The sequence below is a fragment of the Neophocaena asiaeorientalis genome, unplaced genomic scaffold (assembly GCF_003031525.2).
Source record: "Neophocaena asiaeorientalis asiaeorientalis breed wild unplaced genomic scaffold, Neophocaena_asiaeorientalis_V1.1 scaffold202, whole genome shotgun sequence".
Lineage (NCBI taxonomy): Eukaryota > Metazoa > Chordata > Mammalia > Artiodactyla > Phocoenidae > Neophocaena > Neophocaena asiaeorientalis.
The window spans coordinates 2,047,284-2,060,725 of NW_020172627.1; the positions used below are offsets into that span (position 1 = coordinate 2,047,284).

Here is a 13,442-nt window from a genome sequence, read left to right on the forward strand (position 1 = left end):
TAAACATACACCTAGACAGCTACTTTTGCTTTATGGAGACTAATTTTCTAGAGACTGATTAGCATAAAGGTTGAGTGCAGTCTCTGGAGTTAGCCTGCTGGGGCTTTACATTTCTAATCCACATACTCTCTGGATGTCACTTAATCTCTCAGTGCTTCAGTTTTATCTGTGAAATAAGCATGATGGTGACGCCTGCTTCACAAGATTACTATTGTTGCAGTTAAATTATGGTAATACATGTCAAGCATTTATAACAGTGCCTGGCTTATAATAATAAACGCTAACACATACAGCACTTACTGCTATTATTCTAGTTAACTTATTTTATAGTATCACAAGCAAAAGTAATTTGAGAAGGCAGTATGTGAGATACCTGAAAAAGATATTCATCAACATCAGTATCTGTAGCCATTAAATGTTCTATTGAGTAGATAATGCTCACTCTCTGGCTAGTAGACTTTGGGCATTCAAATGTGCAGTTTGCAAAAAAAAAAAAAAAAAAAGTTTATGCTGCAGTATGGAATCTGCCTTAACATTCCTTTAACATCACAGAAATGCAAAGAAACTGTCTTGTAGACCATAATTTTCAGTATTGAAAATTGCCCATAATATACTTTTTATTAAAGATTGAATTATTCTTTTGTGTTCAGACTCTGCAAAAAAGTATGTCAATATGCAGTTATGGACTATAATCACATTCAAACATTAGGGTGGGAGGAATTTTCTAATATATTAATGTTTTATGGGAAATTATATTCTGTGCCCTGTTTCAGGATTATTGACTTTTCCATTTGGAAGAATATGAAAGATGCTATCTGAATCACTAGATAAACTCACGTATAAACAGTCATTATTCCTTGTGGACATGTTATTCTGGGAACAGACTTTTAGAATACAAAATTTTAGGGGCAAATAAGCTAAATTAAATGTTCCATATATTTTTAAATTTAGATTTAATTGACATATTAATTCTGGGGTACAACATAATGATTTGATATTTGTATATAAAGTTGGCCCTATGTATCCTCTGGTTCTGCATCTGAGGATTTAACCAACTGTAGATCGAAATTATTGGGGAAAAAAAAATCCAGAAAGTTCCAAAAAGCAAAACTTGAATTTACATCACGCTGGCAAATATTTACATAGTGTTTACTTTGTATTAAGTATTACAAGTAATCTAGAGATGATTTAAAGTATACAGGAGGGTGAGTATAGGTTATGTGCAAATAAATGCTATGTCATTTTGTATAAGGTACTTGAGCATCCGTGGATTTTGGTATTTGCAGGGGACCTGGAACCAATACCCCTCGGATACCAAGGGACTACTGTATTGCAAAATGATCAATGCAGTAAGTCTAGTTAATAGTCAACATCCATCACCATACATAGTTACAAAATTTTGTTTTCTTATGATGAAAACTTTTAAGATCTCTTTTAGCAACTTTCAGATATACAACACAATATTATTATTATTATTTTTTTTTTTACAACACAATATTATTAACCATAGTCTCCATGTTGTACATTATATCCCCATGACTTGCTTATTTTATAGCTGGGAGTTTGTACATTTTTAATCCCTTTCACCCATTTTGCTCACCCTCCACTCATAATACACTTTTAATGCTGAATATAACTGAATGAAGGCTGTACTTTGCAGTATTGAGAACTGTCTTCTAGGTGTTAGATCTTAAACTCTTCAGGGCTCATTTCAAGGTATCTTTTTAAAGGGCTGCCTAATTTTATACTTTGTTTCAAGGCCAGAGAGTTACTGAAACATACTGTTCTTTTCTAGTGAGTGGATTGGATCATATCTACTTTTAGCTACGCCTTTTACCTATGATTCTGTATAGTTTAGTTAAGCATCTAGCATTCAATTTAGAATTGTGTTTAATTTATTATTATTTCTTTGATAAAATTGGTTTGTATCATACTCTTTCCAAGATACTATTGAATTTTTAACCAATTTTTTTATAACCTTCCCCTAAGGTATTCCCATCTGTCAGCAGCACTTAATTTGGAATAACATGGAACTTGAAGATGATTATTGCTTGAATGATTACAAGTGAGTGTAACTGCGTATCAGATATCTTACAGACGCTCAGAATTATGATCCATATACCAGTGTTTTTCTCCTGAATCCTTGAATCATGTCTCTTCTTCTGAATAATTTTTATCCCTAGATTTTAGTGTAAATCCTGAACTTTAAGATGTGTTGGCTCAGTACCCATGCTACCTGATCTTTGTCCTCTGATTCTTTGTTTTACCTTTTCATTATTCACGCCAAGCTACTTACCCCTGCCTTTTTAGACTTCCTCTTCTTATCTTGCCTTCTTTGCTCCTTTCTTTGAATATTGACTCATTCCCATCTGGCTACCTTCCTTTTCTTTCCATTTTCACAAGAGTACTGGGTCAGAGAGTATTGCTCTTCACCAAGACTTTCATTTTTCTTAGGCCCTCCTAATGCGATACTAAGTGACACTGTGTGCATCAACGATTGTAGATACACCATCAGACCTTTTGTCTTTCTCCCTTCTCTCACATAGTTCTTCATTCTTTCCTTAAAATAAAGGGTCAGAGGCCATGTGGAATAGCTGGGAGCACACTGGGAGTTGGGAGATCTTGTAGATTTGTTATTCTTCTATTGTTTTATTTTATTAAATAGATCTGATATTTCTAACACTTTGGGTCTTGAACAAGCTTCTTTTCTTCTTAGGGCCTGACATGTGAAATGAAGAGGCTAAACCACAGAGGTCCTTTTCATACTTTTATTCATGTCATATTTAAGGCTTATGAGAACTTCTTCATGTTTTCATTATTTATGCAAGTAAAGAAGTTAACATTTTATATTTATGCACATTGCTATATCTTTTTTTTATCTTTTAGAGAGTAGGCACTGTGATAAACCAGCACATAATTATGTGTATATTTAACACTGAATGTATTTTGATGATTGTGGTTTATTTTTGTGTTAATTATCCACAGCATTTCAGAAGGTTGTACCTTGAAGCTGGTTTTGGCTATGCGTGGTGGACCTATAAATACTAGAAGAGGTAGGCATGTGTTAAAATTATGTATATTAAAGCAATTTGACAATAATAATCTTCAAGCCAGGTGGTGTTTTTATAGCCTCAGGTTTTATCCAGGTTCTCTTTCTGCTATTAGGTCTTAGAAGAACCTCGTTGTTTCTCTCAGCATTGTTCTTTTTTTATTTTATTTTTAAAAATTTTATTTTATTTTTATTGAAGTATAGTTGATTTACAATGTTGTGTTAGTTTCAGGTTTACAGTAAAGTGATTCAGTTATACATATATATGAATATATATATTTATTTCAGATTCTTTTCCCTTATAGGTTATTATAAAATATTGAGTATAGCTCCCTGTGCTATATAGTAGGTCCTTCAGCATTTTTTTTTGTTGTTGTTTTGTTTTGTTTTTGCGGTACGCAGGCCTGTCAGTGTCGTGGCCTCTCCCGTTGCAGAGCACAGGCTCCAGACGCACAGGCTCAGCGGCCATGGCTCACGGGCCCAGCCGCTCCGCGGCATGTGGGATCTTCCCGTACCAGGGCACGAACCCTTGTCCCCTTCATCTCATCGGCAGGCGGACTCTCAACCACTGCGCCACCAGGGAAGCCCTAGCATTGTTTTTTAAAGCCTAAATGAGGGGCAGGAGCTCATATTCCAGAATATCTCATGATTCCTGATTCAGTCCAAAGAGATTTAAATATAAACCTCACCAGTATAGGGAAGGGCAGTGGGATGGCATAGTACAAGTATTACGTTGTTATCATTGTGTTTAGGTTCATTTTACTGGTCTTGTTGCTTTTTTAATCCCCTGAGTCTTCAACTCCTGGGGTAATGATTGCTGTAGGAAATTCCAAAGATACCTCTTAGCCTGGTTTGTGATGCATTTGGGTTTTATAGGTATTATCATAGTCCTGTTGAAGCCTTTTTTTCAGAATGTGGGTGGTCTCTGAAAGAGACATTCAGCAAACACATTTTGAACATCTACTAGATGTTCAGTGCAGTATTTCATGGGAGAAGAAGTTCCTGCTTCATCACAGTGTCCACAATAAACATGTGAAGAATTGATGTTACTTCAAGCAGCTGTAAGTGCTGGAGGGAATAGGGTAGCATGACAGAGTCCGTAGAAGTAGGGTAGTAGGAGGACAATTGTGGAAGAGCCCTTGGAGATGATGATGTGAACAGAGACTTGATTAACAAGAAAGTTCTAAGCATGGGAAGAACTGGGAGTGTTCACGTTTGTCCCTGATTCAGGTATATCAGATGGATCCCCACAGAGTAGTGGCATGCTTAGATTTCTCAGAGTAGTCCTGCTCTGTGGGCCTCGTCTGGGGGAAGGCCTTTGTATTTGTTTGATCCTTCACTAACCAGAAAATTGAATGTTGAGTACTGATTCCACTCATGGCTTATACTTCTTCCACAAGTCAGATTTCATCTCCATGCTTCATAATTTTGATTAGAAAATAGGGTTATCACCATCTATTTCCTAGCTATTTCAAGAGGATTTTGTGAGATATGTTACTTTGGCTGTTGAACTGTTTTGGATAAGTTAGAAAAAAACAAAGATAATAATGTTAGAGCTGATTAACTAGATTCGTAATATCAGGGACTTTCTATTAGTTGGACCTATGAAATTGTCCCATGTAATATTAAATGATGTTTATAGTAGCCATTCTGAGGGTAGTAGAAGAACCCTAATGTGTTTACTGAGCCGTTATAAGATGCTAATTTAATGACATGTGAATTCCATTGTATTATAGTTTTCAAAGTTTGTTATTTGTGTATAGTATTGTCTTTAAACAGAATGTTTTATCAGGCACCTACTTCTTTTACTAGGACTAAAAATATGTTTATGAGGATAAGTACACAGATTCTGAGTTAAAAATACATGTATTTTTTTAACTTAAAACAAAATGAAAGTGGAAGGCATCATTACCCTTCAGTAGTTGAAGCTTTGTAATACTTTTTTCCCTACAACTTCCTGTGCCTCGTTTGTAAATTGAAGAATCAGTACCTAAAACTTGTCTTTTTTTAATATTTTAGACTAAGTTCTTAATAATTATGCCTTTATTGAATCAACTTTTAAAATGAAAATGTAGCTGTTGTCTACCTTACATCAATGAAAACTTTGTGAAAAAGAAAAACTGTACCCAGATCTAGAAATTCTCCATAATGTATTTCAGAAACCTTATTTTTTAGCTATCGGGTTGGCCAAAAAGTTCGTTTCACAGAAAAATACGAATGAACTTTTTGGCCAACCCAATATTTAGTCTTACTTGAAAATTATGGTTTAGAAAATATCTTTATTGTGTGAACTCCAGTAATATTTAGCTTTTAAAATTGTTTTTGAATTAATCATTATCAGAACAACATGGAAAATACTTTCCTGGGAATTCCCTGGTGGTCCAGTGTTTAAGACTCTGCACTTCGACTGCATCAGGCACAAGTTCCATCCCTGGCCAGGGAACTAAGATCCCGCAAGCTGTGTGGCGTGACCAAAAAGAAGAAAAAAAGCTTTCCTTTCTAAAATTAAATTTTATCCTAAACTATATACATAATGCTTTATACCTGATGAAATCTGAATGATTGTTCTATTATGAAAAGGGGTGTTGCATACATACACATAGGTGCATACACATATTCAATGCCAGTGCCTCCCTAATTAAGGCACACTCTCTTGGTTTAAACAAGACTTTCATGTGGTTTTAGTAATGCTGGTAGCATAGTTTTTGCTTCTTATTAATGTAATTTGGAAAATGTAGCATAAACTTAAAATGGCAAGGACCTGTTTTTAAAATGTCCTTTAATATTTACACATCTTGTGCCTATGAAAGAGCCTATCAAAACATCCAACTATTTTTGTAAAACAAGGTAAATCTTATTATGTTTCTGAAGTTTTTGTGTTTTAGTAGAGATGGAATTGAATTTAGGATATGGGAACATCTTCAGTGTTTTTACCTCATTACTTTCAGAGTTTAATATTTATTATTGCTGTAACTTTTTGACAGGTTCAGATAACAGTTCAGCACTGTTATTCTGTTAATAAATGAGCTACTTGAATGAAAGTTATAGAGTCTGAGAAATTGTTGCTTAAAGAAAGAACAAATGTTTCTGCAGCTTGACATGAAAACGTCTTTGGGAGCGAACATTTTTTCCCTTAGCCATTGCTTAGACTCCCTGATCTGAGGTTCAGGGGCGTTTAGAACATTCAGGCTGTGAGCTAACAGTCTCTTGAGGCTTGTCCCCACCACAGGAGCAGAATCTGTCTGTGGCTGCTATGGATGAGAGTGGGTTGAGGTGATGGCTGTGCAGTGTCATTCAAACCTGACGACAGCGCCAGGCCGCTAGAGCCACGTGCTCTGACTAGACACATAGATACATACCAGGACAAGTGGGGTCCTGGGAGGATGCTTTCAAGAAACAACATACTGATCATTACACACCTAGCAGTTTTAGCACACTAAGGGACCCCCTTGTGTCCTGGGTTACCGTGTACTTTTTTTTTTTTTTGCGGTATGCGGGCCTCTCACTGCTGTGGCCTCTCCTGTTGCGGAGCACAGGCTCCGGACGTGCAGGCTCAGCGGCCATGGCTCACGGGCCCAGCCGCTCCGCGGCATGTGGGATCCTCCCGGACCGGGGCACGAACCCATGTCCCCTGCATCAGCAGGCGGACTCTCAACCACTGCGCCACCAGGGAAGCCCTACCGTGTACTTTTAATTGCCTATCTTCATGTCAAGAAACAATTCTAAGAAGAATCAGCCTTTATATAAAACCAGAAAAAAAAAAGGGATTCACTTCTAATTTCTAATATATGTTCCCCAATTGTGTGTGTGTTTGTTTTTTTAATCTAAAGTAAGTGGAATTTACATTGCTTTTTAATTATTGATTGTTGGAACCAATATTGGAAAATAGAGGGAGTGGAAGGTGTAAAGTGAAAATAGTTATAGATAATTATGTCATACAGTCAACAAATATTCTCTCCAGTGACACAGGAAAAACCTCATGTATTTGGTTAAACCCTGTCTTTGTACATAACAACATAATCATTTCATTTCTTTCATATTAATACAACATAGAAAATGCTGTATTAACTATAAAAAGACCAGAAACTTATTTGAAGAATGTAATGTATATGTATTGTATGCATAGGGTTGTTGTTCAAATTCAGCACCTTATATCCTGACAGTGTACCAAGATGCATTAAACTTGATATAAATTGAAAGCTTGTTTATCAATTTTTCCATTTGTAGTTCCTATGGAAGATCCACTTAGGGAGATGGCTGAGTACATGGATTCCAGTCGAGATGAGGTCTGGGAGAAGACCTCCTGCAACAAACAAGTTACATTTCTGGTATACCGAGAAGGAGATCAGTTGAACTTCTTTCGTGTAGTAGACAGGGGAGATGGCACTTTAACACCATTATCTGAATCTTTAAGGTAAATAGGTTTTCATTTGCATGTCTCACTAAGAAAAGGAGAACATTGTATGATACACCCATAAACCTTATGTTTACCTTGTGTTGTCAAAATAATCTTATGATATTCACAAGACTAACTAAATTTTATTCATTCTCCCCTTTTCCACCACCCCACCTCAATTATATAATTCTGAAATTGTCCTTCGTATGATTGATATGAGTAATTTCTAAAACTGAAATTTCTCTATGGAGTAGGATTTTTTGTAAAAAATATTTATTTCTGTCACTTTATGAAAGTCTAAAATGCCTACTAGATTATAGAGTCTTGTTACAATAGTGTGTTATTATACAACTGTGGCATAATAGAAAGGGTTAAGCCTAAAGTTGCTCTTTTTTTCCAAAATTTAACTCTGCTGCTTAAAGATGGATAAATCTCTTTACTTCTCTAGTCTTGTTTTCCTACTGTATAAAAGGAGGAGGGGAAATTCCCTGGCTGTCCAGTGGTTAGGACTCCGCGCTCTCACTGCCAAGGGCCTGGATTCAGTCCCTGGTCGAGAAACTAAGATCCCACAAGCTGCACAGTGAGGCCCCCCCCCCAAATAAATAAATAAAAAATAACAAGACATATAATCCTTAAAAGAAAAGAGGAAGAGGAGTTGTTATATTCTAAAATCAGAAGGAAACAACTTAAAGGTACTTAGCTAGGCAATAGAACACTTAGTAAATTGGACAAGGTAACCTTCAAGTTTCTGTGCACTCTGCCTTACTATGATTCTTTACCTCCTTTCACTTTAAAACATTTACTAAAAATTTACTGAACTTTTATAGTCAGTCTTTATACTAGGCACTAGGTTATAAAGATTATATTCCCTCCCTTCATGGAGCATGCAATCTGCTATAAATAATATCTATAATATAATTTTGGCAGTTGTTATAAAAAGACATCAACATCTCTGGAAAAGCAGATAAGAAGGCCTTCATTTTGCATGAAAGGCAGGGAGTTAGGGACAACCTCTGAGAAAAAGTGACCTTAAAAGAGGAGTAGGACAGGCAGACAAAGGAAGGAAAGGTATTACAGATAACTAAATTTAATTCCACAGCATAAAAACCTAGTTGCAATACTGTTCATACAAAAAGTAACTTGTAGTCTGGAAATCAGTTTCTATGCATTGGGAGTCTAGGCACAGTTTAGCCAGGTGCTCTGCTCAGGTTCCCACAGAGCTGCAGTCAAGGTGTTGGCAAAGTTGTACTCTTACCTGGAGGCTTGATTGGGGAAGAGAAACTACTTTTAAGCTCATTCACTTTGCTGGCATAATTCATTTCCTGACAGTCATATGACTGAGGGCCCTGGTTCTTTTACTGGCTATTGGGTAGAAGCTTCCCTCAGTTCTCTTTTGATTAACTCAAAATCAACTGATTTGGGGCCTAATTTACATCTGAAAATCCCTTTACTTTTGCCATATTCTGTTGGATAGAAGCAAGTCATAGGTCATGCCCAAATTCAAGGCTAGGAGAGTATACAGGGAGTGAGCACCAGGAATTGGGAATCCTGGGGATTCCTTTAGGATTCTGCCTCACCTCAGAGTGTTATGTGGAAGAGAGATTATACTCATTCTTTGGGGCCAGAGAGCAGATGTGACAAATGGGCGTTGACTGTTGACTCTACGTGTCAGGCTCTGGTTAGCATTGCTAACATGCCTTAAACATATGGGCTAAAAGTAGAGAAGAGGGACCAGTGAGGGCTGCAGCTTTAATCCAGGGTCTCTCACTTAGACCATGAGTAGAATTTCTTTATACCAGTCTCTCCATGTGCCAGTTAGCTGTTGTTTTGGTTTTCTTCCTTAGGAAATCCTCTTTTAGCTCTCCTTTCCTAAAGGAGAAAATCTAAGCTCCGTAGCTTAGCATGGAAGGCCCTTCAAAACCTGTTATCATCATTTTTACAGGTCTCTTTAATTATGCCATGTGTTTTTACATCTTTTTTCCTTTGCTTAAAACATCATTTACTCCTTTTACCCCAGTTTTTCCCCAGTCAACTTCTATTTGTGTTTAAGACATAATGCAAATGTTGTTATGGATTTCAGTTAAAATTGTATTATTATTGTTCCTCTTAAGATATTTTTTATTTTTCTTTTCCTTTCTATTCACTTACCAGAATTGGAGAAGGGATAGGGTAGATGAGGAAGCAGAGAAGAAAACCTTTTCTGGTCATTCCTTATCTTGCCTATTCTAGGAGAGGCTTTCTTACTCCACAATAGAGGGCAGCAAACTTTTTCTGTAAAGGGCCAGATAGTAACTATTTTAGGGTTTCCAGGCCAAGAGATACAACTAAGGATACCATGTAAGTACTTATATAACAAGAGAAAACAAATTTTCACAAAATTTTTACAGACAAAATTCAAAATATAAGAAGAATAGTGTGTGTGTGTGTGTGTGTGTGTGTGTGTGTGTGTGTGCGCATGCGTGTGTATGTAATTCAGGTCTACTGACGAGAAGAATGGAATTCTTTTGTGTGGGAGTAATAGTTTAGTTAAGGTGTTGAAAGCTAGTGTTGCCTATCAACTTTGCAGAATCAGTTGTAAAAGTTCACTTGTTAATATTGATCTGGAATGAGATTTTATGTACGTTATCTTTGAAAATTTCATTTCACACAGATAAGTACTTGCCAAATAATGAGAGCAGTCCATGAGCATATGATTTTAATTGAGCATATTCATCACTTGGAAGGCATTTATAGAATTCTGTTAGAGTCTTCCCTTGCTGTTTGCCTTTAGCATTTCATTATGTTGCAGATCAGTCACGTCCAATTGAACATAGGTGGAGCTTCTCAGTTGCACATTTAAATAGATTTTGAAATACGCAGATTTCATTTAACTTGCAGTGAGGTATGAAAACGCTGCTGGGAGTGTAATTTGAATTTGGAAAGTATGACTGCTGCAAATTTGTGTGGGAATGGAGATCTCGCTTTGTTTTTAACTTTTGAAAGCATGATATTACATGTGATTCCAAGTAATGCTAGTTGTCAGTATGACATTACTGCAGTGTAAGTTTCTCATGTAAGTACTGTTTTGCCTTGTAATTTTAGGTGGAATTCACTAAGAAACATTATCAAGTACACAGCACAAACTAATTTCCAAAGGCATTCTGCATTGGATGTTTGCAGTTGCGAGTGGTTCTTCTCATTCAGAAAAATTCAGTGTCAGCCCTGAGCTGAAAAAAATCACAATAAAGCTGCTACTGCCAAGCCATTGAACTAATGGTTAAGTCCATGAGACAAATGAAGTCTACCATTGACACTGTTAGTTCAGTAATACATGATAGATTGAAACATTTACTGCAGGATTACCTGCTGATGAATAGCACAATGAGTAACCATAGGTTTTAAACACCTTACATTTCATTAGCTTTGTAAATTTGTCCTAAAAAGCTTGTTTTTTCTGTTCCACACATATTTTTGCTTCATCACTTGTAGATTTTTTTTTTTTTTTGCGGTACGCGGGCCTCTCACTGTTGTGGCCTCTCCCGTTGCGGAGCACAGGCTCCGGACGCGCAGGTTCAGCGACCATGGCTCACGGGCCCAGCCACTCCGCGGCACGTGGGATCTTCCCGGACCAGGGCACGAACCCGTGTCCCCTTCATCGGCAGGCAGACTCTCAACCACTGCGCCACCAGGGAAGCCCCCCACTTGTAGATTTTACTTCAAGTTGTACTGTTAGTGTTTTAGCAATTTCTTTGAAAATATTCTTAAATGTAGTTGTTTCATGCAGACAATACATGGGGGCTAGTTCTTCAGTCACTTCAAATTTGGTTTTGATACCCTGAATAAGCAAAAACAACTGAATAGTATCTAGCTTGTCTTGACTTGTCAAAAGCCAAGGAAAATGACTCCAAATCATTTGCCTGATTTTTAAATTAACTATTGATGTTGCTTTCAGTGTTTTCAACTTTTCTGGAAATTGTTCTTGCCAAAGAAGTAGTCTTTAAACAAGTTTATTTTCTTTGGATACATTTTTTCATCTGCTGTGATCAAAAATGGCTTAACTAATTCACAATTGGTAAACATTTCCTTGTTTGGCTAGTAAATAAGCCACTCGGAAACTTCTTTTGGTTGCACTCTCATTTTCATTTATTTTTGTGAAGAAATTATACTGCGATGAGATATTCCATTTAAAATTTTCTGCTTTTTCTGACCATTGCTTTCCTGCAAGTTGGGAATGTTGTGATGAGTCCTTAGTCTGATAATGTCCAAATATGTTGTTTTTCTTTAGCATAGCTATAGTGTCATTGTATAATAAACACCATATTTTGCTATTCAGTTGATAGCAAAATGATCCAGTCTGTACTGTGTTTTAATACTGCAGCATTTGAAGTCCACTCTTCTCTTCATTTTGACATGTTGGGTACATACTGGTAATAAAATGTCGTTGTACAGTGATACACATGGTAATCGAAGTGTTGTTGATTATGACTGTGCCACTGTGATTTATAGTGTGCTAAACCACAGTACAAAGCAATGAGAGAGCCACATACAATTTCTTTTGCATCTATTCAACTCTGCCATTGTAGTGTAAGAGCAGTATGCAGTGCATGCAATATGTGATCAAGTGAGTGTGGCTGTGTTCCAGCAAAACTTTAGTGGACACAAATGTGAATTTCACATAATTTTCACATTATGAAATATTATTATTTTGATTTTTTCAACTATCTGAAAGTGTAAAAACAATTCTTAGCTTGTGGCCAATCAAAAATAAGTGGTGGGGGCTTCCCTGGTGGCACAGTGGTTAAGAACCCGCCTGCCAATGCAGGGGACACGGGTTCGAGCCCTGGTCCGGGAAGATTCCACATGCTGTGGAGCAACTAAGCCCGTGCGCCACAACTCCTGAGCCTGCGCTCTAGAGCCCACAAGCCACAACTACTGAGCCTGCGAGCCACAACTACTGAAGTGTGCACGCCCAGAGCCCGTGCTCTGCAACAAGAGAAGCCACCACAATGAGAAGCCCGCGCACCACAACGAAGAGTAGCCCCCGCTCGCTACAACTAGAGAAAGGCTGTGCACAGCAACAAAAACCCTACGCAGTCAAAAATAAATAAATAAAATAAATAAATTTATTAAGAAAAAATAGTGATGGACTGAATTTGACCTTGGTCATAATTTGCTGACTCTTGCTCTAAGAAGAAACAGAATTATTTGATTCATTCTGATACAAAATCTAGTATCAGTCATCATTTTTAGTCTCAAATCTTTTTAGTTAATTGTGCTACCTTACTGCTTTTTTAAGTGGGAAGAAATAAAAAGAGGCATTGCAACACTTAATTAAATGGTAACTTATCTGTGAAAGTTACATAAAGAGTTGGCTTCAGGGTGAATAATATTCTTGTTGGAATAAATATTACATTTACCCATCTCTTATTCTTTTTTTTTTTTTTTTTTTTTTTGTGGTACGCGGGCCTCTCACTGTGTGGCCTCTCCCGTTGTGGAGCACAGGCTCTGGACACGCAGGCTCAGTGGCCACGGCTCACGGGCCTAGCCACTTCGCGGTATGTGGGATCTTCCCAGACCGGGGCACGAACCCGTGTCCCCTGCATTGGCAGGTGGACTCTCAACCACTGTGCCACCAGGGAAGCCCCCCACCTCTTATTCTTTAATCCTATTATTAGGTTAAAAGATTTAGGAAAAGTTAAATATAGCATTCAAGAAAATATTTAGAATATTTAAAAATAAAGGTATTCTTGGATTAAGTTTATAAATTACTGTGTTATCCTGGTCTAGTTACATTTTTCCATTTAGAAAAAAATTGGGATTGGCTTCTAACTGATCCCATGAATCTATGCTTTGTGAGAGGAAACAGAATAATGTGGTATTTTGAAAAAATTAGGTGAATTTTTTTTAAACATATATATTTTTAATGTTTATTTATTTGGTTGCACTGAGTCTTAGTTGTGGCATGGGAACTCTTAGTTGTGGCATGCATGTGGGATTTAGTTCCCTGACCAGGGATTG

The 13,442-nt window shown here is 37.0% G+C and overlaps 1 protein-coding gene across 2 annotated transcripts in view; it reads left to right on the plus strand.

The window, feature by feature from the left end:
- The window catches only part of LOC112395738 (WASH complex subunit 2A-like), a 119,896-nt gene that overhangs the window by 85,082 nt on the left and 21,372 nt on the right, over positions 1 to 13,442 (plus strand). For both annotated transcript variants that reach the window (XM_024739092.1, XM_024739091.1), the window contains 3 exons: positions 1,990 to 2,065; positions 2,986 to 3,053; positions 7,277 to 7,463. In XM_024739092.1, coding sequence (XP_024594860.1) covers positions 1,990 to 2,065; positions 2,986 to 3,053; positions 7,277 to 7,463 — 331 coding nt within the window. The remainder of the gene's footprint in view (positions 1 to 1,989; positions 2,066 to 2,985; positions 3,054 to 7,276; positions 7,464 to 13,442) is intronic.